This window comes from Xenopus tropicalis, chromosome 8 (genome assembly GCF_000004195.4).
Source record: "Xenopus tropicalis strain Nigerian chromosome 8, UCB_Xtro_10.0, whole genome shotgun sequence".
Classification (NCBI taxonomy): Eukaryota; Metazoa; Chordata; class Amphibia; order Anura; family Pipidae; genus Xenopus; species Xenopus tropicalis.
In genome coordinates, this window is record NC_030684.2 from 66,635,842 (window position 1) to 66,661,006 (window position 25,165).

At 39.6% G+C, this 25,165-nt stretch overlaps 1 protein-coding gene across 1 annotated transcript in view; it reads right to left on the reverse strand.

The window, feature by feature from the left end:
- Positions 1-1,809: 1,809 nt before the first annotated feature.
- slc6a14.1 (solute carrier family 6 member 14, gene 1) overlaps positions 1,810-25,165 on the reverse strand; it is a 33,238-nt gene continuing 9,882 nt past the window's right edge. Inside the window, exons 3-14 of the mRNA XM_002939666.5 lie at positions 22,560-22,691; positions 20,067-20,228; positions 18,130-18,262; positions 16,861-16,993; positions 16,483-16,623; positions 14,736-14,964; positions 7,734-7,859; positions 7,010-7,128; positions 6,253-6,352; positions 5,632-5,741; positions 3,500-3,667; positions 1,810-3,150 (exon numbers count right to left, since the gene is read on the reverse strand). Of these exons, the coding sequence (XP_002939712.3) occupies positions 3,001-3,150; positions 3,500-3,667; positions 5,632-5,741; positions 6,253-6,352; positions 7,010-7,128; positions 7,734-7,859; positions 14,736-14,964; positions 16,483-16,623; positions 16,861-16,993; positions 18,130-18,262; positions 20,067-20,228; positions 22,560-22,691 (1,703 nt within the window). The 3' untranslated portion in view covers positions 1,810-3,000. The remainder of the gene's footprint in view (positions 3,151-3,499; positions 3,668-5,631; positions 5,742-6,252; positions 6,353-7,009; positions 7,129-7,733; positions 7,860-14,735; positions 14,965-16,482; positions 16,624-16,860; positions 16,994-18,129; positions 18,263-20,066; positions 20,229-22,559; positions 22,692-25,165) is intronic.

The following is a 25,165-nucleotide window of genomic DNA, read 5'->3' on the forward strand; positions in this document are numbered from 1 at the left end:
TGGCAATATGCACAAAGCAAATGTCATTTTTAAGATAAGGCTAATACCACAAAGGCGTATTCTCGAATTGGTGAAATACGCTCCATACGTTACGTGTGGCATTAGTCTAAGAGGAAAAGATTATGTGGCTATGACTTTGGATGGATGTGGTTTAAATGGGGTTGGTACTAAAGTATGTGTAGCTTATAAAACATTTTTTTGCACAGTGTGCTACATGTCTACTCCTCTCTGTGTGTCATGGCAACCTTTACATTAACCCTTTAAGTGCCATAGATCATATAATTTACATTCTATGGAAGGGATTGAAGCTTTCATGTGCAAAAGCAGATCACTGGCTTTCACAACCAGACATCTGTCAATTCTTTGTCCCCCCCCTTCCTATAGAGCAAAGGTGGAGAGGTGGAGTGAACACTTTGGCATGATTACCCAAAAGGCCCAGGACAAGAGCAGACGCTAGAAAGCATAAATCTTTGTAACTTTTTTCACTGTTTTTTTTTTTTTTTAAGTACTGAAAGGGATAAACAATTAAACGTAACAGTTGGAGTGCATATTCTGGCAATATAAAGTAGGAAAACTTGCTAAAACCAGTTCATGCAGTTAGTAGGATTTTCTTAGTAAGAAGATGATCACTTTGACTTGGAACAAATAGGGACATTCCATGTCAGTGAATAGTAGGATAGAATTGTGCCAGATGTCTGTTTTTAGAACTATATTCAGACTTTGCATGTTTAATGTTAAAAGGGAAGCAACACACTACAGAGCAGCCTAAGCATAACCATAGTTCTTGCATTACTGTTCCAGAGGTAAAGCAGCCCTTAAACACTGAGACCCATGCATTTGAAGTTGGCAATTGCATCTTCTCATCTTTATTCTCTTTGTTGGCCCTTTTCTCTAGGGAGATGTACAACAAAAACATTATTGTGACTCCTTCCAAAAGGAACCATAAGACCATGCTTTACTGCTAAAACCCATTATATATTTTGCAGGGATTATGTTGTAGGGGAGTTTTGTGAAATCAGTGAAGATGGAATGTTGGATAGTGGTAAATGTGGAGTCAGAGACGAGACATGGTATAAAGTTTCTATGTCAGTGTTTAAAATTATTGGTCCAAAAAAGGGAAGAATATGCTTAGTCTGACTCATTCTTGATTATGCTAGGTGTTTTTTTATGTCTATCACAAGCATTTCAGTTTCAGAAATATTTTAATGTGAACTCCTGGGGTAGAGTCATGTTCTTTCTATATACGCCGGTATTTTTAGGGAAAGAATTGCAGCATAAACGGGAAGGTAAATAAATGAAAGCGTTTATTGAACTGCGCAACAGTGAGTTCTATAGAAGACAGCACATTCCATGGAGAACTTAAAGGTGGCCTACACGCACTGATAATATCGTACGAAACCTCGTTTCGTACGATATTCGGTGCGTGTATGGTATGTCGGCGAGTCGACCGATATCGCAGGAAGCTGCTGATATCGGCCGACTCGCCGATTGGACCAGTTTGAAAATTTTGATCGGGCGCCATAGAAGGCGCCTGACCAAAATCTCCCTTCAGCGCTGAATCGGCAGAAGGAGGTAGAAATCCTATTGTTTCTACCTCCTTACCTGCCGATTCAGCCCTGAACGGTGTGTGGCGGATCTGACGATGTTTCGTGCGACCATCGGTCGCACGAAACATCCTCAGATCGCCACGTGTATGGCCAGTTTTAGGGTAATGGTAAAAGGGGAGATATGTAAATCACTCTAAAGAAGGAGCCCTAAGAACCAGGGGCAATTCTAGTGATTCCTATTCACTCTAAATGGGTGAAAAGTGTTTTGTCCCACCCCATGTACAGTTATTGTGCAAGTATTCTAAATACTTACACATTGCTTAGTACTTGTTAAGTTTATAGCTGTTTAAATTTTCATTATTTACCCTGAATGTAAGTAATTATTCCTTTTTTGATGTAAGGTCCCTGTTCGGTAAAGCTGCTACAGTATTAAGGGAGGAGCAGTGTGTGCATAATAATGCACTGTAAAATAACCCTATAACAATCAATCAAAAGCTAGCATTAACTTGTCATCTGGTTGAAAGCAAACATCTAAATGGTTGTTATGGGTTACAAGGCCTTTAATTTTTGTCACATAATAATTGTAAGCCTTTTGCAAGACAAGTATGGGACCTTTTATCCGGAAACTTTTAAATTACATGAAAGTCTTTTCACATAGTCCATTTTAAATCATTTTATTTTTTTAAAAATAAGTTCCTTTTTCTCTGGAGTAATACAACAGTACCTTGTACTTGATGGTAACTAAGCTGCATGAATCCATATTGGTGGCAAAACAATCCTATTGGGTTTATTTAATGTTGAAATTATATTTAGTAGCTTAAAGGGCAGATTTAATAAAATTCTTACCTTTTCTCATTTTTTTCTTTTTAAAAATTCTAATAAACTAATTTCCACGAATGTCTGACATTTACTTAAAAGTCTAAACTGAAAAAGTACATGCAGGAAAAAGTCACTGAAAAGTCACAAAACTGCAACTTTTTCTGAATTATCGCACCAAAACCTCTACTTTTTCAGATTGTCACACAAATAATTAAAAAGATGAAACCCTCGAAAGTTTTGAAGCAAACAAGGATCCTCCAGGGAAGGGAAGGGAAAGGACATCTGCCATTGACTGATAAATGATCTCAGCCAATTGTCAGATTCGGATTTTTAGCAATTTTGTCAAATAGTAAATATCCAAAAAATCATGATTTTTCTCAGCAACTTTTAGCACTAAAAAATCCAAATCAGAAAAGAAATAAAAATCTGACCGTTAGTAAATGGCCCCCTTAAAGTATAGAGATTGAAATTATGGAAAAACCTTGCATCTGCAAAACTCCAGGCCCCAATATTCTGGACAACAAATCCCATATCTGATTATTAGTGTTTTCCATATATATGGAAGTTCTGCCTCATTTTGTTACTAGTTCAGTTTTTAAATTTAAAGGCATCTCTTTAATCTTCAGCAGTCCCATTAGAAATAGGTGTAATTATCATATCCTGTCAGTTTGCTGACTGTTGGCAATTCTTCTGCATGGGCTTGTTTGCTATCTAGCATGTGCTTGTATCGTTCTCCTCGATGCTGGCTTAAGGCGGGCCCCCAGTTCTGGGCTGCTTTGCAGGTCTTGGAATACAGAGATACAAGTGACAAAGATTTAATAACAGGTTTTGAATATCTATGATAAAATATGTGCCAATAAAGAGGGCAATAAAGCCTCAAGATTTGTAACAAATAGGCATTTAAAAAATAAAGAAACATTGTGATATATACAAATTTAAAAATAAACATACTGATGTATTTCTGCTTGATAATGTATGTGGTTTTGTTCTAGATGAGTGAACCCCTCAAAGCTAATGACTTGGGCAGATTTATCGGAGCTTGATTCTAGCACACACTGCAAATGTTTTATTCATATATGCTTTAAGTTTGTTAACATTGTAACTTTACTCAATCTGTGTGTTTAGTGACTTACCTGTAAAACATTTCCTTTTGCACGGATAATCTTTAATACAGCTACAATTGGTATCCAGATGAGACAAAAACAGATCATACACCAGCCGATTGCTGTTCCCCATGTCGGATAGACAACAGAACCATAGGTAGGAGAATGAAACGTTATAAGAGACCACAAGAGTATAGCCTATAAAATACATAGGAGGATGTAACTACGGAAACAAAATACAGCAAAACATACTAATATATATTTGAGTGTTTCAAGTTTAGTTAACAAGTGAATCTAGCAACTATAATTTTTATCAGAGCATATTAGGCTTTATATGCTTTATATGGATGTGCCCTTCCTCAGCCTGACCAAGGAATACATAGTCTCTTTAGGGGAAAACATGTGCAAACAACCATTTGCGAAAAAAATATGCACTGCACGAAATGACCCCCAGTGTTTTAAAATAAGATTCAGCAGTCATTTGCTTCCTTCCTTGTTTACATTGCAACTTCTCAGACAGCACCAGTGTGCTAACAATTGGGGCCCAGGCCCCCAGATGGCCCAGGTTCTTAGCTCACTACAGTAAATAGATCACACCAGACTGTGCCTCCAATTAGTCCAGTCACAAAATATTATACTCAAACACACCCCATGTCCACCTGAAATCATACCCATTCTATGATTGCCTCTTGCACACATGGGGCAGGTTTAACAGGGCGAGAATAGATCCGGATGGGGGGGGGGGGGGGGGAGATAGTCAGAGAGATGTTGAGGGATTAAGTGATGGGGGCAGAGCAAATGCCCTTGGTGGGTGGTGTCTTTCAGGTTAAATGCATGAGGAGGGCACCAATACTACTTAATCTAGTTCTGATCTGGACTATTAAAAAAAATTATTGGCCATATGTTCACACTTCTCCAAGTATGGGTGTTCAAAAGCTCAGCCTTACTGCTCACAAACAATGCATCAATCCCCAATGGTTCACCGCCTGGCCCTTTGGTATATTACAAAGTAAGAGGAGAGCACCTTCACACAGATTAACTTCTTAAGCATATATTTATTGGAATATAAATGTTCACACTTCTGTTTTTTCTCAAAGTAAACAAATTCAAATTAAACCAAAAGTCCTTTATTTTTGGGGGGGCTGATGTAATAATATTCATAACTGCATTTTGCTTTAAATTGCTGTGTGATCTCTGTTTCTTTGGCCGGTTTTCAAAACCTGCATCTCAGGTCTTAGGGCTCTGGCACACGGGGGAGATTAGTCGCCCGCGATAAATCTCCTTGTTCGCGGGCGACTAATCTCCCCGAGTTGGCTACCCCTGCCATCCCACCGGCGAACATGTAAGTCGCCGGCGGGATGGCAGACGCGGCGGTGCGATTTCGCGCAAATCGCCGAAAAAGACTCGCGAGTCTTTTTCGGCGATTCCCTGAAATTGCCCCGCCGCGTCTGCCATCCCGCCGGCGACTTACATGTTCGCCGGTGGGATGGCAGGGGTAGCCAACTCGGGGAGATTAGTCGCCCGCGAACAAGGAGATTTATCGCGGGCGACTAATCTCCCCCGTGTGCCAGAGCCCTTAGGAGGTAAAGGTATGGGACCTGTCATACGGGGGGTTTTTCCGGATAAGGGATCTTTCCACAATTTGGATATTCATAACTTAAGTCTGCTAAAAATCATTTAAATATTGAATAAACTCAATAGGCTGGTTTTGCCTCCAATAAGGATTTATTATATCTTAGTTGGAAATCAAGTACAAGGTACAGTTTTATAATTACAGAGAAAAGGGTAATCATTTTTAAAAATAAGAATTATTTGCTTATTATGGAGTCTATGGAGATGGGCTTTCCGTAATTCGGAACTTTCTGGAGAACGAGTTTCCGGATAAGGGATCCCATACCTGTGTACATTTTTTTTTTTTTTTTTTTTTTTTTTATTTCTTACAATTTTCCTTTTAAAGAAAACAAACAAAAAACCTGGCTACTGCAAATAAAAATTAAAGAAAAAAAATCTGTGATTTTGTTTTACCTGAATTGCAGCAAAAGATATCACAAACACTGATTTTAGAACACTGAAGTTGGCCCCTTAGTATCTGTTGGACATTTGATAATCAACAATATTATTTGCTAACTTAAAAAAAAAATATTGAAGCAAGGGATACGCACTGTTAATAACAGAGGAGAAACGACAAACCAACACGCTCTCCACCAAATCCAGAAAGTCCAGTGTTTCTCTCCAATCATCATCTCTATATCCTTAATGAATCGATTGCCGCCTAAACATGAAACCACAATAACCAAGGTAATATTTACTTTAAATATGGTTTGTTTAATCATCATCACATCAGTTTGAATGTGCTCATTTCGTTGTATAGTACTTACAATTCAATGACAAAACAAATTGCAAATCTTGGCATCTGATCAATAACGTAATTCTAAACAGACATTTAAAATATCCAAGCTTCTTTGCAGTATATTCTGTATTGAAGAACTCTGGTTCTTTGCACCTTGCCTTGAAATGTATGGGAACACAAGCCCAACAGACCTAGTTACTTTTCTACAAGTTTGTTTTGACTCGCTTGCACAGATTTGAACCTGCTATCAGTTTTTAAATTATAATCAGTTGCATAAAAGGCAGCATAGGTATTAAAAGTAAGTGTCATGTCGCCATCTTGTGGCACCTTAAAAGAGAACCTTCATCTCTATTATTGGCCAAAATAAGGTAAGATATGGAGAACTGCAATAAAGCATTTAGGATTTTTTTTATTGTGCATTTGAATTACTCACCATAAATCCAGTTGATTCCCACCAGTTCCAGAACAGCAGAAAAAAGGATTGCCCATCCACCACAGAAGTAATCAATTAGGTTAACCCAGTATATCCCTGACTTAAATAAGAAATTGTGTGTTAAAGACAGTATTTTAAGTATAATGCTTATAGGCTGGCACATTCTTCATGTTTTTAACTTTACTAATATAAACATATGCAAAGGGTAAATTAATGTCTTTGCTTGTGGCATGGAGCAAGCAGCAGATGTTGTAATCTCTAAAGGGCCTATTTGATTGAGATAAATATTGTATAGGATTTTGAATTTCACAACATCTAAGTGAAACTGAAATCAGCTGGAAGAGAAACAGGGGGAGACCTTGACCCACTAAATCCAAATAATTTCTACACTGGGTAATTTGTAGCTACAGCTCACTCTGTTAAATGGCCAAAAGCTTCCACTCAGGCCCAGATTGATAATCTGTGGATTCTGGCAAATGCCAGGGAGGCTGCTGTAAAATGCCATTGAAAGTAACTATTTAGTGTGCCTGTAGGGGAGCTGTTTGGGTCTCTGTGTACTTGAAATACCAGGGCCTGTATTCTATACACAGTGATATAGTGGTAGAGACTAGCACAGCACATATCCTAGTAAATTTAAATTCCTAAGTATTAGCAGAAGAATACTACAGGAAAAATGTCACCTTGATCTAATGTACTATTTTATCATTTGTAAATAGTTATGTCTTTTAGCCCTGAACCAATGGCTTTGTTTAATCACCTGTGTCACGCAGAGAAGGCCCAGAAGAAACAATATCACGCAGCAGCCAATAGTAACGGGAATCCGCATCCTTTTCATCATTTGTGGAAATGCATCTTGGATCGATGTTATAATTGTTTCTGTTTGAAGAAAATATACTCCAGATAAACATGAGCATGCAGAAACTTTATGCCTAGTCACCTGGTTTTAAACACTAATATATATGTGACCTGAAGTGTGGTATGCTATGTCCACATTGCTATCCCAATTTATGAAACTTTTACATGCCAACATATTGATCCTTCCCCCAAGATGATTCCTGATGCCATTATGAGAAAATATAATACATCTCCGTTTTATAAGAATATATAGTAAACAGTTTCTTTAATCTATTTCTTTGTGTATATATATTATATCCACTGGCAAAATGTATTCAAGAGAAATAGACTTAGGGCATATTACATGTTACACATTACGCAGAAAAGTCTCCTGCCTGCAAGCACTAAGAACCATCCACAGACAATACAGACTACAGAAGGAAGTCACCTCCACTAAGCCTGGCACGCTAGAGAGCAGAGACGAAAACAGTTTTTTAAAATAAAGCAAACAGTAATATTGTGCAAGGGATACAGTGCTGCCAATATTCAGAAATGTCAGTGTCATGTGAAACATTATACCATTATTGAATAAATATGAATAGACAAAGATCTGTACAAGGACATTCCATCAATAATGTAACACTCACCTATCATAGCAAACTGTGAATCCAAGCCCAAGGTCAGCAGCATAAAGAAAAACAGGAAGGACCAAAGAGGGGAAATGGGAAGCTTTGCTAAAGCTTCTGGATATGCAATAAAAGCCAAACCAAAACCTAAAAGGTAGATACAATTATTAAAGCGATACTTTAAATAAAAAGTGTTATTTCCTCAGTAACAAATATGAAAGGTTTAGCATAGTTTCTTTTTAATTATTTGCTTTATTTTTAGGACTCTTGTCAGTTTTCAAATGGGGGTCACTGACCCCAGCAGTCTCTGTGAAGCTTAAGTTTTATTTCTATTCAGGCCTCTCCTATTCATATTCCAGTCTCTCATTCACACCTCTACCTGGTTACTAGGGTAAAATGTACCTAGCAACCAGATAGCTGCTGAAATTTAAAAATAAAGAGCTGCTAAACAAAAAGCTAAATGATTAAAAAGACAGAAATAAAAATTAAAAACCAATTGCAAATTGCCTCTTAATATCACTCTCAACATCATGCTTAAAGGTAATTTAAAGATGAACAGCGCCTTGAAAGCTAAAAATGAGAATTTCACTTACCTCTTATCATAAATTCCATTTCTTCTAGTCCCGACATGTCAGTACGCATGGGCAGTATTGCCCCCACAGCTAAGAGGTAGGACCTATATACCAAAGCCAATCAAAATGAACCCTTACCTATAAGACCATGTGACTTCCTCCTCACCACTGTTATACATTTGCCAAGCAATACAAGAACCAAAAAATTGGGATGGGAAACCCCGTACTGACATGTCGGGACTAGAAGAAATGGAATTTACGATAAGAGGTAAGTGAAATTCTCATTTTCTTCTTCGTCCCTTCCATGTCAGTACGCATGGGATCTACCAAGCCATGCCCCTAAAAAATAAGGGGTGGGAATAATAATATCAACAGATGCTAAAAACAAAATCAAGTATCACAAGAAAAAACTGACCATTCCCGGCTACAAGAATCCTCTCAGGGACCAGAGAGATTTCCACACTATGGTTGCCACAAACATCCAAGCCCGGCTGGGGAGGATCCTCTGCCAACAAGAAGAAAACGGTCACAATCCTAACTCTGGCACTGGGCAGCTCACTGGTGTTACCAGCCCAGCAACAACAGACCAGTTAACCACAACTCTGAAGCATTATCCACTAGAGCTGCCTCTATGCCCCTGATCCTTAGCACTAACCTGGGGCCCTAGAAAAATAATTGCGATCCACAAGCATCCAGCTCTGAAGCACACCGGTATCAGCTTAAATTGGTGTTGACAGCCATCAAACTCAACAACCACTAGAGATCAGCAAAAGATAATCCAAGCACAGATCTGAAGCAAGGTACAAGCAAAACTGACCAACAGTGAAAGGGCACAGTAGCCATCAAGCCCCCCTATGGCACAAACAAGCTAGGGACTCCAGCCTGAGCATGACAGGCTGAAACCCAACTTCCTACCACTCACTGTAGCTACCAACTTTGAGAGGCTACCTAACCAGCAATGTTAGGGCCAGGTTTAGGAACTGTACACGACCTGCAGATGGAAGATCAGCTAACCAGTATAACATGACTGGAATCAACTGGAAATCATGCATGGAACGACTGGTGCACAGCCAGCCCATACTCAATGCACCAGCTAACCACCCTGCATGAAAGTCAGAGAAGAGCCATATACTATGCATGCTAAACAACCGGTGGACAAACCAAACACCCTGCCAGCAAAGGACCGGTGAACATGCCAGCTGCCATCCCTGCATGCAAGACACCAGAGTGAAAGACAGCTAGCACACAAGCAATAGCAATAAGCTAGTGCTGTGCCTGCAATACATGACTCTCAAGAGAACTTAAAACCTGCAACCACTGATGCACTGTTCAGATACTATGGGCACAGGTTTCTTTGCAGTTAAACTAGCCAGCGCTAGTAAGGAGTGGAATACAAGGTGAAAAACAAGCACCCACACATGCCAAGAAAGCAGCTAAGGTAGACAGCCACAAGCACCAAGGTTCACCATGACATGAACCGAAGACCATATCAAAGGCAGACAACCACATGCCTGCACCAAGGACCACAGCATGACTGGCATCCATATACGCCAAGGACTAAGCCAAGGCCAGCAGCCACCTGCGCCAAGGACCACAACAAAACTGGCATCCTCATGTACAACTGCCAGCATCCTATGAGCCTAAGTTCATAACCAGGGCCAGTCTCCCTGAGAGCCAAAGCATAGAAAACGGTGCTAGTTGCCACGCAAACCAAGGCTAAAACCGGGGTCAAATGAGCCACAAACCAGGACCAAAGGCCAAAACTGGAGTCAATCGCCAAGCAAGCCAAAGGCCAGAACCAGAGCCAACGGCCAAGCAAGCCAAAGGCCAGAACCAGAACCAATGGGCAAGCGAGCCAAAGGCCAAAACCAATGGGCAAGCGAGCCAAAAAGACAAAACTGGAGCCAATGGCCAAGCAATCTAAAGGCCAAAAACCAGAGCCAAAAGGCCAATCCAGCAAAAGGTCAAAACCTGAGCCAAAAGGCTTAAACCAGAGCCAAAGGCCAAAACCAATGGACAAGCAAGTCAAAGACCAAAACTAATGGCCAAGCGAGCCAAAGGTCAAAACTGGAACCAATGGGCAAGCAAGCCAAAGGCCAAAATCAGATCCCACTGCTGAGCAAGCCAAAGGACAGAACTGGGAAAAATGGCCAAGCAAACCAGAAGACAGAACCAGCAGCCAAGTGAGCTAAAAGCCAGAACGGAAAAAGCAGCCAAGTGAGTCAAGGCCAGAACCAGGGCCAGCGACCAAGCAAAGAAAACAGCCAAACCAAGGACCAGTGGCCGCTCAAGCCAACAAGGACCAGCAGACAAGCAAGCCAGAGTCCAAAACAAGGACCAGCAGGCAAGCCTATAGCAAAAATTCTGCTGCCAGGGGTGAGAGGCAGTAGCAAAGCAAGCCAAAGGCCATAACCAGGAACCACAGCCAAGGGAGGCAAAAGCCATAAACAAAACCAACAGCCAAGCAAGCCAAAGACCATAATCAGGGCCAACAGGCACACAAGGCACAGTCCACGACAAGGACCAGCAGCCAAGCAAGCCAAGGCTATAGCAGAAAGTCTGATGCCAGGGGTCAGAGGTAGTAGACAGATGAGCTAGAGGCCATAAGCAGGAACTGCAGCCAAGAGAGGCAAAGGCCATAGACAGAACCAACAGCCAAGCAAGCCAAAGACCATAATCAGGGCCAACAGACACACAAGGCAAAGTCCATGACAAGGACCAGCAGCCAAGCAAGCCAAGGTTATAGCAGAAAGTCTGATGCCAGGGGTCAGAGGCAGTAGACAGATGAGCCAGAGGCCATAATAAGGAACTGCAGCCAAGTAAGGCAAAGGCCATAGACAGAACCAACGGCCAAGCAAACCAAGAACCATAATCACGGTCAGGGTCAACAGGCACACAAGGCAAAGCCCAAAACAAGGAACATCAGTCATGCAAGCCAAGAGACATAGCAAAAAACTGGCTAACAGGGACCAAGACCAGCGGCCACGCTGACCAAAGGCCATAACCAGGACAAGGACAAACAGGCACTTAAGCAAAGGCCATAGCACAAGCCAGCAGTCATGCAAAATGACAGTCCCATAGCAATCAAACATTTACTAATGTTGGCTCCTATCATGCTAGCAGACAGAAATATACCTGTAAACACGCCAGAAAGAAAAAGGAGTTGTTGAACTACAACTCTGTTCATACCTGGTAGGAAAAAACTGCCTTTTAAGCCAAAGACCAAACCAGGGCCTGCGGAAATAAAAATAAGCAGGAAAAAGGTACAACACTGCCACAGCAGAAACCCCAGTTAAACCAGGAAGCCCCTGATGAAATAAGAGCTGCTATACCTGCTGTGTCTGCACAGTAGATTTGACAATGAATTCTACATATATGAAATAGCAATAACAAGGAGCCTAAGAAGCATACAAGCACATAACAAGATAACACTGGCTTGTAGGTAAAAGGCAAACTCCAGTCAGAACCCTGGAGGAAGACTGGTTATAAGGTGCAGACTCCCTGTGAGAAAAGGAGACACTATACTGCTACAGCAGTGCAACTCCCAGTCAGTCTGGATGTACCCAGTGTAATAATGAGCTCCAACACCTGCAGAGTCTGCATGGTATACACGACTCACAAAGAAAGGCTAACAATATGAAACAGCAATAGCAAGGAGGCCTAGAAGCACACAAACACCTTACAGGATAAAATGGCTTGTAGGCAAAATGTAAACTTCAGTCAGAATCGTGGAGAAAGCTTGGTTATAAGGTGCAGACTCCCTGTAAGAAAAGGAGATACCACACTGCTACAGCAGTGCAACTCCTAGAACAGTCTTGGAAGCACCTGGTGTAAATGATCACCCATACCTGCACCCATACTTGCACCCATACTTGCACCCATACTTGCACCCATACTTGCACCCATACTTGCACCCATACTTGCACCCATACTTGCACCCATACTTGCACCCATACTTGCACCCATACTTGCACCCATACCTGCTGTGTCTGCACAGAGGACTCAGGCTTACAGTAAAAACACTAAAGATATCAATAGCAAAGTGCCCTAGAGAAGCACTTACACCTTACCAGATAGCAGTGAGTAGTCAGCAGCATGGCAACTCCCACAAGAACCCAGACAGCATTCAGCTGAGGGACATAATTAGCTCATTAGTATGCAGGCTTCTCAGTGCACTGAGCATTTCATACACACAGTGGAGACTGAAGGTTCATACTCACCAGATTCAGGCTTAGTTATCACTAGCCCATATTCATACCCATGGCCCCGATAGTCCGATATCAGTCTTCAAAGGCTCAAAACACCATAGGATAAAGGAGACTCAATTGATCACAGGCAGGAATGTGGAAATACCCACGCCTGTACACTAAGCAGCTGTTTGCATACTGTGCATACATGGGAATAGAGCAGGGGGGCTATTTTAGCACAAGGCTAGGACTATGGGTATGCCCACACCTGCATTTCTTCCCAATAGGTGAAAGTTTGCTTACTTTACTTATTGGGGCATCAGGTAAAATCTTCTCCATTACCTGGGAATCATCCCTCTATGTATACACAGAGGTAAAAAATAAAATAAATAAATAGACAAAAACAAAAGAAAAAACAAACTGTGAAATCACAAAATGGTGAGGAGGGAGATCCTACCTCCTGTTCAGTAGGACAAAAAATAACAGTGGTGAGGAGAAAGTCACATGGTCTTATAGGTAAGGGTTAATTTTGATTGGCTTTGGTATATAGGTCCTACCTCCTAGCTGTGGGGGCAATACTGCCCATGTGTACTGACATGGAAGGGACGAAGAAGAAATTGCATTTCATATTTAAAACAGTTTAAGTAACATGAAATTAAAATGCAGTGAAATTGTGTTATGCACATAGCTACTAGGTAACTACCGTATATACTCGAGTATAAGCCGAGTTTTTCAGCACTGAAAATGTGCTAAAAAAGTAACCCTCGGCTTATACTCGAGTATATGTGTCTGCATACCTGCCATTGCGCGCACTCGGGATGACTCTGGCTCGCTGCGCGCATCTCCCCGTGGATGGACGTGTGGCCGTGCATATCCGGGCGCGCGCACTCACTCAATTGTGTCCGGGGCTCATTCAGCACGCCACAGTAAGAGTTTGTAAGGGTCTGCGGCAGGGACGCACTCACTCACTTGTGTCCGGCATCGAGGGGAGGTGCGCGTGGCCGTGCATACCGGCGTGCAAATGCGCCCTCACTCACTTGTGTCAGACGCTCGTTTAGCGTGCAAGAGTAATCATCTGCAAGAGTCTGCGGCAGGCACGCACTTATGTCCGGCATCAAGGGGATGTGCGCGAGTTCAGAGTCAAAGTCTGTCAGAGTCAGCGGCAGAGGCAGGTATGCTCACAAGTGGAGTGAGGGAGGGAGGTCTCAGGGGGGAGGTGTGTCCAGGCATGGGGGGGGCAGAGGCGCAAGGGCAAGTATGCACACAAGTGGAGGGAGGGAGGTATGAACCTAGAAACCAGCCTGCAGCTAGTGCTCGATCATGTATTCCCTTCTTCTGACTTCTCATTAAGATGTTCCAAGTAAAATATGGCCAGGGATCATCTGACATTACTGGGATACACTGACTGCAGAGAAACACTATCCCTTATGTAGGTTCCATAGTATGTGGTCATGGGCAAACCACCACATCCCTACAGCTAATATTTACTATATTTTTGGTATATCTTATATAGGTGTTGCCCAGTTCCTGAAATGAAGGATGCATATTTTATTTCAGTGGGATGTATGTAGTTTTTTTTGGTAAAACATAGCACCCCCATACAACCCATTGCAGGAAGTAAGAAGGAAACAAGCTGAATAACTGACAATTTTATGGATAGGATAATAAATGAATTATTTTGCCCTTGTAACTACTATTGTAGTACTGTGGTGGGACTCTGGGACACTGGGGTCCAAGTACTTGATAATTAGTATGGCAGCTTCCTTAGCCTTCCCAAACTTTCTTTTGTCTGCTGCTGTAGCATTTTTCTTTCCCTTAAGTTATCTATTTATTTATCTGTTATTTGTTTGATTATTGAAACTTAGCAGTAGCGGTTGCATTTCCCACCCTAGGCTTATACTCAAGTCAATAAGTTTTTCCAGTTTTCTTAGGTAAAATTAGGTACCTCGGCTTATATTCGGATCGGCTTATACTCGAGTATATACGGTAGTTTTTAGCAGTTGGTAAAAATACCAACTGTAGGCATAATAACAAAAGAAAACATTTGATTTGTTGGTAGGGGTTACTGCAAAGGTGCAAATGTGCCCATTGTTGATAAACGAGTCCCACAGAAACTGTAGCAAAATATGAGGATATTAGAAATCACTTTCTATTACTTAATACTGGAGTCTGGCACACTACTAAGGACAATGTATTTCTTACAGTGCTCCAGTCTCGATTAGCAGCATTTACTGACTGGTAAGGGCATGATGCCTACAACTTACCTGAATCTACTACTTCTGGTACTGGTTTATCTGTAACAAATGCCATATGGCCCAGGATAGAAAAGATAGCAAACCCAGCAAATACACTAGTCAGGCAGTTGGTAACACAAACCACAATGGCATCTGAGTAACAGTTATTGTGAAATTTATTGTACGATGAGAGAGCAATCAATCCACCCCAGGCTGTAGAGAGTGAAAAAAAGATCTGGGTGGCAGCATCTTTCCAAACCTAAAATGAAAGGAAGTAGTCATTAACAGTTAAAATAAAAAGATAAATGGTGCAGTTAATTACAAAAGTACTAAAGTTGATCATCTGTCTAATTTTTATATGTTATTGTTTGTACTAAACATATATCCCTTTAGTCAGTGATAATTAAAGTGTCTTACAGCCTTGGAATTTTAATGCATTTGCCTGGAATACAGAAAACCCACTCCCATCTCTTCCAGATATATATAAGCAACAAGTGTTCAAAGTTACTTTGTGTCTCTTTAAAAGGAAAGGCTATATATATAATTAATATAATCATTGAAGGTGTGCCAGTTGTAGTTATAATAAATAGCTTCAGACCCTGGGCCAGTTCTCTTCATTGAAAAATGCACAGGCTGGGGTAATTTGGTAGCGAGCAACATGCTCCCATCTTGCTTATGGTCCCTACAACCCTTGATGCAGCCTTGGGCATTGCATGTGTGCAATAGAGCATAATGGAGAAAGTTGCACAACTCAGAGCAGCAGGGACAACTACAGGGACTGTAGCCTGGGCCAGAGCATTTTTCATCCCACAGTTATTAAGGGTTTCCTTCTCCTTTAATCTGAAGATTGAAAGCTCTAAGGTATAGAATTCATACAGCTGATTATATCATAACATACAACATGACATCTATTTATCTATTTCTAATAACTATATGGTGTAGAGCAGTGCTGTCCTCTGTGTGGCCCCCCACACATCTGACTGCTTTGATGGCTTACCTTTGTGTAAGATTTAAATGGTATCAGTACTGTGATTACCTGGCCCCCTGCATGGTTCTCACCTCAGATTCAGGCTGTAATCTCCTTGTATTGTTTAAAAATGTAATCCCCTGTGTTGTTCACACCGTTTAATCCCTACATTGTTCAACCACTGCATTGTTCACACCTCAGATTCAGACTGTAATCACTCACATTGTTCACCTGTTCACACCCCAGACTGTAGGAGCAGTAGAAACCCACAAATAAACCCTGCACACTACAAAAAGAACATATACTGGGGTGGTACTGCAATTAAAACGTTTTTTAATAAATAGTTATTGTGTAGACTGTAGGAACAGTGCCAGAACACAGCCAGCATAGGGCAAACAGAGTATGGCACACACAGGCAGCATAGGGCAGGCAGAGTATGGCACACACAGGCAGCATAGGGCAGGCAGAGTATGGCACACACAGGCAGCATAGGGCAGGCAGAGTATGGCACACACAGGCAGCATAGGGTAGGTAGAGTATGGCACACACAGGCAAGGTAGGGCAAGCAGAGTATGGAACACACAGGCAGGGTAGGGAAGTGAGAGTATGGCAGGTTTTTGCTGTACTACCACAATTAATATGGGTATGGTCATGTGATAACATGGGTGTGGTTTCAAGTAGGTGTGGTTTAAAAAAGGGGAGTGGTGAAAACTGGCTTCCATTATCGGCCCTCTACCATGTAGGCCGGAAAAATTCCGGCCCTCGGCACCACAGAAGTTGGACAGCACTGGTGTAGAGTGTAACACATACCTCTGCCTCCATTAATTTGGTAATATTTGATTTTGTTCCAATGTAATAGTCAATTCCATTGAATGCTCCTTCTAATGTAGCACCTCGAACCAACAGAATAATAAGGACAATATATGGAAATATTGCTGTAAAGTAAACAACCTGAAATAAAGTGAATGCACTTTTAGTGTGGGTCTGGGTGAGTTGGTGACATACAAAATAAATTATTTTCCTGAGAACTTCTTTAGACCCTTGTCAACTAGGGTCTGTACAAACCTGAGCATGTCATAGTGATGCCTAACAGGAACCCTTCCTCCTGATTTTATATTTTGACAGATAAACAGGATACTGCAAACAATTTTGTTTTCACTACACCTTATAAATACATTGGCAGTGTACCTTTCCTGAAGATTTTATTCCTTTAAAGAGAGCAGCACCAACAATTATCCAAGCTAGCAGAAGACAGAGAGCCAGGTACCAAACAATTTCTCCAGTCTCATCAAGCCCGCCAGAAAGTCGAAGTGTTACTTTTCTAAACAAAAGAGAATGTGAACCCTTTAATGCATTTACATTTGAAGGTGTAACAGACAATAACTCAGCTGTGACTGTAAGATGGTCTAAAGCAGTGGCCCTATAGAATGAGCATGTCATTTTAGTTCTAAATGCCCTGTCATGGCTCTTGAATTGACATAATTTCATTATTAGGAGTGGTAATGGGGCATTTAAATGCCTTGTGTACCACAGCCCTAATGGCTTATACTACTAGTACAAGTGGTTATTAAAACCACAATTTCAATTTCATTTAATAGAAAGTGGCACTGATGGATTTAGGTGTATCGTCTCCAGTTAAAATTCACTGCTCCATATGCCATTGACTTCAGTCCCTCTGAATTAGCTTGTTCAGTGCAGACTATACACACAGACACAAGCATATAGTAACATAGTAACATAGTAAGTTGGGTTGAAAAAAGACATATGTCCATCAAGTTCAACCATAATGCCTATATATAACCTGCCTAACTACTAGTTGATCCAGAGGAAGGCAAAAAAACCCCATCTGAAGCCTCTCTAAAAAAAAAAAAAAATTCCTTCCTGACTCCAAGATGGCAATCGGACCAGTCCCTGGATCAACTAGTACTAAGAGCTATCACCCATAACCCTGTATTCCCTCACTTGTACTGAGAGCTATCTCCCATACCCCTGTATTCCCTCACTTGTACTGAGAGCTATCTCCCATACCCCTGTATTCCCTCTATATGCACTTGTATATAATGATATAGCGTACATCGTAATATATAAATATATATATATAACAGGCATGGAATGACAGCACACACAGGATTTTCACATGCTAATACCCTGACGAAAGTTCCTGTGTGGAACTGAAACGTTGGTCGAAATAAACCTCTATATTATTTTTTTGCAAAACTCTACTGCGTGTGAAAATCCTGTGTGTGCTGTCATTCCATGCCTGTTTTAAATATTAAGCACAGGCACCCAGGTATTATCACTACTAATGGTGTGCAGCTTCCAAGCATTTTGTATATATATATATATATATGTCAATAAAATTCAATAAAATGTCTTACTTAATTTGTGAAAAAAAAAACCTTCATATTTTAATAAGGTCTTAAAAAACGCAAAACAGTTACTTCACCATTAACTTACTCCCAGTACTGTTTGCTTGGTAGATCCACATCTTCCATCACTATACTGTTCTCAATGCAGGTAAGATTTCTCTCTTTGACCCATGTTAAATTATAGGCCACAGTGTTATTAGAAAGACTAACATTACAAAAACCTAGGTATAAAATACAGCAAATATGGGTTATGTTAACAATGACTGGTAACATGTATTTTGAAAAAGAATTGTTTGCACATAAACAAAAAACAGAAAATAAATATGCTATAAAAATCAAGTTTTATTTTAAAGGACAGCTATCATTATGATGAGAAGGTTGTATTGCTTTTGAGCATTCAATTACTGGCTAATTTCTACTAACAGTATATCTGAGGTCTGGATGAGGATACAATAAACATATGTATGCGTGGGAGTATATATATATATATATATATATATATAATATAATTCTTTCACATATGAATGAAGGGGGGTATCAACCATTTGGGTTTTTGCTGTTAGTAAAATTGTCCAAGAAATTTGTATGCTAATATATGCTAACTCTTTGCCATATCTTTAACACCAAGCCTATTGTCATACTGGCAAGTATTGTCTGACAGAAGTCACTTTGTTAAACACTAGAAAAAACCCAAAATGGATGAATGGTGTAATTTTACATAGCATTTTGAAGCAGCTGCTTTCTTAGATGCCAGATTTTTACACAAAGGTATGTGATTGCTGAAAATCACTACACTGTTTTTTACACAAAACCATGCTGGAAGTTGTAGGCCAACAACATTTGAGAGCCAGAGGTTATGAAACCGAGTTGTAGAAATGATTCCAAATGATGTGATAGTAGGCTGAGAGTCTCAATGCTAATATCCATTGTATAATTCCTCCTATTGCAACACTGGATTCAGTGAGATTGCTTAAAGGTTCTTATTCACAATGACGCATTTTGAGAACTTGACATTTGAAACTGACCATAAACCAAATATTGTATTTACGAATTCAAAGCAAAACAAGCATTTTAGTAAAGGTTCATAACTGAATCAAAATTGTATTTAATAGCTGTAAAGTATATTATTAGGCTAAGAGAAAATGTTAGGCAAATACTCATGATTATAATGATTTCCTTTTACATTGCATTAGTGAAACCTGTTAGTATTTGCTTTTAGTTCTTCAGTCGGCACTTCCATTTAATTGAGAACCAGAGAGAGTTTAGCTTGAGGAATGCTGAATACAAGGAAAGGGCATATAGACACAAAGCATACAGAAGGCTGTCAGAATCTTAGAAGTAAGGAGTGATGGTTTGAGGAAAAGTTTTGGTTTCTGGCTTATATGCTTAGGCAAAAAGATGAATCAAAGAAACAAAATACAGGCCAAAAGTAGAAAAACACATGGAAAAATATTCTTAAAAAAATCTTTCTTGCTGACAGCATACATTTTACAGAGGGGACAAATTTCTCTTGCAGTAGGGGAGCAGGGGAGCTGGGTGGTTGGATTCGAGCAATGGCTCCTATTAGCCAGGATAGAGGTGAGCTATTGGGGCATTTCTGCTCACTCCCTTAGATATTGTATGTTGCTGCTTCAGAAGCAGACAGCCCTTCTTTTGACATTTGCCTCCTTGGGTTACAACTGCATTGTTTCAATGAAATGTGTGTGCAGCTGAAAATATTACTGAGCATATCAGCCCATTCTGTTCAGATATTGTTAAAAGCTTATCATATTTGACTTTATAGGAATTATTTATGACACTTTTATTAATGTTTTAACAATAGAATTCTTTTATTTAGTCATTTTTGTGAGGACAACTGTAGCTCAGTCTGTATGGCTTGTGTAACACAGGAACTCATGACATTCATCATCACTGCATGGAATTGTCAGTTTGTGTTAACTTTGTCCCCCTGTTGAACATACAGTAGGACACATAGGATCATGATGATGGTATAAATGAAAGATTGCATTAATATTAACAACTCACCTCTAGTGACTTTACTACACTTTTCATCTGCCCATGCAAAGCAGTCAGACCAAGGAAGTATAGTTTGGAATGAGGCAAACATATAATATAAACTGTAAGCAATGATTATGTTGTAGTAAATGGAAACAAATGTTGTGACTAGAACCATTGTGATACCCACACCTGAAAAACATATAAAGCCAGTTTAATATTTCAGAGCACATGAATCAATTAATATATATCTTTAAGAAGATTTTGTCTTGGCTTGGTTTAAAATGCTGGATGGCACTATTTCATTTAGGGAATACATCTATTATAAAGGGTATTTACCATTAATAGGTGTATGATGAAATGAAGTATAAAGCACAAACTCAATATACACTAACAATCATTATTCTTTTAAGGGATCTGTATCTCATTTTACCATAAAGCATTTTAAATGCCCAAAATGTGCCCCTCATGTTGGTATAAAAGGAATGTCAACCACAAGTGTTCCTATAGTGCATACAAATAAGCAGACAAACCATGCTTCATGCCTATATTGTAGGGAAAGTTTGAGAGTCACATAGTAAGTAACATAGTAAGTTGGGTTGAAAAAAGACATACGTCCATCAAGTTCAACCATAATGCCTATATATAACCTGCCTAACTACTAGTCATGAGATAAATAACAGGCATATACTGTTGCACTTTTTTGATGCTCTGTCACCAGTCTTCATTGGCAGATCAGCCTTTGGCCATAGGTGGCGTTCAGCCAGTTATTGATTTGGTTGTTTTCAAATGGCAGTAAACTGTTTTCCCTCCCTTTATTCTGCTTTTTAATATACTGACCAGGGCAACAAGGTTTATTTTATAGGTCTGCTTACTTAAAACATATATTAAAGAGCATGTTGTGATGTGTCAATTTTGTCAATTAATTTTTTTCAGTCGGATTTTGCTCATTACCTTCCACAAAATAGAATTTCCCAACCAGGACATGAAACATCTCAGTGAACTGTTATTTCTGTTGTTACATAGTGTAAATTTGCAGTGAACATTTGTCTTGCCAACTTCCTTATGCCAGGGTTTTTATTTTTTTAGAAAGAGATTTACTTAACTTGTAATGAAATACTTGGTGTTATATCTGAGCCTTCCTGTTAAAAACAACAGTCCAGCCATGCTCAATGTATGAGTCATAAAGGAATCATTATAAGATTACTAATTTGGAAAGCTATTGATATTTTATGTCAATACATCACTGCATGTGTCTAATGACTGCAACCCTAATATGAAGTCATCTAGTAGACCAGAATATTAAGTATTGATATACCAAAGATTGTATAATTGAAAATTAAATGATATTCACAGCAATATCTGTTATTATGATTTGTGGCAAATTGGCCACCAGAGACCACTCAGTGAAATTTAGTTTGTGGTTTAGAAAAATAGGAGAAAAGTTTATTCTTATATAAATAATCAAATATATAAGGATAAATCAATCTCCACATAAGACTAGTCTCACCCTACCTACTTTTCTTTACAGGACCCTGACTCCAAGCTCTCTGCCTTAGTTGCCATCACCAAAGAGACTGAACTGTTCCAGCCCTAGCCTTATATATTAAATCAGGCTACTCAACCTTAATGGCCCCTACATGCATACAAATATACCCTAATACTCTTCACACCCACCTTTTTTGGGGTGCAAGATTATAAATTGTGCATACCCACACTATTGCATTCAAACATTAAACAGTTGTTTATTTAGAGCTATTTAAAAGCCAATAGCTTATTCATTGCTGAACTGGGACATTCAACTAAATCTTAGGACTTTTAAGGTGGTGGCCCGAAAAATATCTTTTCTTTGGTCCCAATAGTGAGGAATTTGGTTCCTTTCTAAAGGTGGCCATACACAGACAGATTTAATTTGCTGATTTAGGCCCTTCAGACCTATTTGCCAGCTTATCTGCTCATGGATGAGGCCCTTTGATGGGCTTACCCAACAGACACCTTGCAGACAAAGAAGCAGTTATTGATCAGGCAGGTTTGATTTACCTTTTGGACCAAGAGACACTTTGGCTCATTGTTGTAATACGTTTGTTTGGCCTTAGGGCCAAATTAACAGATAAGCCTGATATGGCCCAACGTAAGAAGGCATATCGGGGGAAAAATCCACTCCTTTGGCGACCTCCCCCCACTAGTAACTCTTATAGTGGAAGGCCAGCTTCAGTGCCATTTCTCCCAAGAGACACAGAGGACCATCAGCTCAGCATCCTTGAGGGAGCTGCTAAGCCAAATAACCTAGTGTAGCAGAGTGAACACTAACTTTTAAATGGCACAAGATAAAAAAAAGAGTATTCTGCCAGAGTTGCAATGCCCCTAAAACTCGATTAGGCATTATAAATAACTTAGCTGCCTGTGCCTCACATAGTTTTATTTGTGTAAACATTTTTACAGTGCATGTTGTTCTTAAACAAACATTGTGAAAAGTTTAGATAGAGATCTCATTAAAAATACAATACAATTGATGTTTGTTACCTTGTAGAATTGGTACAGCTCGCCAAACCAATACTGGGCCCGAACTAGAAAACTGACCCATGGAACATTCCAGGAAGAACAAAGGGAGTCCAGCCAGGGCAAGCATAATTGTGTAAGGGATAAGGAAGGCACCTACAGAGAGCAGATTACCATTAATTATAATTTCAGTGTTTGCTAAATTTAACACTAATAGGGCAATGTAATAAAAAGTATAACGTTTACTACTGGTTAATTAACCCAAAGCAACAATCAGCAGATAGCAGTTACTAGTAGTAATGAGCAAATCTTTCCCGTTGCGCTTTGTTGAAAAATTCACAAAACAGCAAGAAAATTTGCGAAACTGTGAAAAATCTGTGACTTTTTTGTCATCTGCGTCTTTGTTTTGTTGTCCGTGTCTTTTTTTGATGTGACTGCAACTTTTTTGACACAACTGCAACTTTTTTTTGACGCGCGCCAATGGCGAAATGCAGAGATTTTGCTGCAAATCAATGCCTGATAAAAAAATTTGCTCATCACTAAGTTACTAGTCAGGTTGCTATGGGTAGCTAGACTCACGCTTTGCATCTTTGCATAATATACACAGTAACATGGCATTTTATCATTAAAAGTTTAAAGTAAAGAAAAATATTTTTTTCCCCATCACCGCTCTTTTTAAGAGCTAGTCATCACTTTTTTTTGCATTTAGAAGCTAATTTACTAGTAATTTTATACATGAGTACCACTCAAAAAACAGTAGCGTTCATTAGTTATGCACATATCTTAGGCATGGGTTACACAAACAAGCAAGTCAAGATAAATCATTCTCTAAGACTAACAAGAACATATCTTGTGCTTTACTTGCATTTTCTTTGCTTCACTTTGTGCACAGTGAACAAAAAGTTGATGTAGATGAAATTATGCTTTGCTAAGTCAGGGGGAAAGTTTATTATACATAAACAATGAAACCACTAACTCTTTTTTGGGTTAGCATCAACTAGAATCACATGACTAGAACAAATGAGGTGTTAGTCCAACACATATATTTGGGGGGTGGGGGAGATAAGCAGTTTAACTTTTTATCATTCAGTCCTGTCTCTATCACGCACCCCAGCTGAATGCAGCTCAGCTAAGTACATAAGCTATATATATATAAAAAGGGCAATGTGTCTAAATGGTTTAAAAGGGATATACACACACACACACACACACACAGCAGTTAAATTGCACTTGAAAACAATTTGCAATGCTTCTTGTTAGTAATTTTTAAAAGGGTATAGTCGCTTTTTTCAGATCAGCGTTTTTTATCTTACTACAGTTATACTACCCAGAAGGTTTGTTGCATTGTGTCTGTGGCTTCCGAAATAAGGTTTCTTTCCTTAATCTGGATCTCCATATCTTAAGTCTACTAAAAATCATTTAAACATTAAATAAACCTAGTAGGATTGTTTTGCCTCCAAGTAGAATTCATTATATCTTAGTTGGGATCAAGTACAAGGTCCCATTTTATTATTACAGAGAAAAATGTAATTATTTGATTAAAATGTAGTCTATGGGAAATGGCTTTCCTTTAAGTTGGAGCTTTCTGGATAACAGGTTTCCAGATAACTGACCCCATACGTGTACTATTGCCGCTTAAATGGATACTGTCATGATTTTTATGGTGTACTTTTTGTTTCAAAATTACACTGTTTACATAGCAAATAAGTCACTCTACCATTTCAAATTTTGTTCTTGAACCAACAAATTTATTTTTTAGTTGTAATATAGGTGTGTAGGCAGCCATCTCAGTGCATCAGTGCATTGTGCCTGAGTCTGAACTTTCCGAAAGAGCCAGTGCTATACATTAGAACTGCTTTCAGGTAACCTATTGTTTCTCCTACTCCCATGTAACTGGAGGAGTCCCAAGCCGAACTTGGATTTCTTACTATTGGGTGCTATTCTGATATCTACTGGGAGCTGCTATCTTGCTACCTTCCCATTGTTCTGCTGATTGGCTGTTAGGGGGGGGGGCAGGGAAGGGGGTGATATCACTCCAACTTGCAGCTCAACAGTAAAGTGTGACTGACGTTTATGAGAGCACAGGTAAACTTGTGAAATTTCAAAATTAAACATAAAAAATCCATATGTGTTTTTAAAAACAGATTTCAATGCAGGATTCTGATAGAGAAGCTCTATTAACTGATGCGTTGTGGAAAAATGAAATGTTTCCCCATGACAGTATTCCTATAAGGTGAAAAGCAGTAGTTTTCTTTGTTTTAAAATTTCATATACTGTATATACTCGAGTATAAGCCTAGTTTTTCAGCACCCAAAATGTGCTCAAAAAGTCACCCTCGGCTTATACTCGAGTCAGGCGCCATGAGTCCCTCCAGACTAGCACCCTCTGTCCTTTGTGTGCAAATTAGGCCACCTGCAACCAGACCCTCCAGTGCCCTGGCCTGCTCCCAAATTTATCTTCATCTACCATCCTCACCTGTCCCATTCTGCACTAGACATTTCACTTTATATTCTATATAAACTATATATAGTTTTGAGGATTTTAACTCTTTGTGTTTTAGCTTGGTTGCTGAGTACTCTTAAGGTATTATTGTTGATAAAATAATTGTTTTTGTTGACCCTCCACTTACA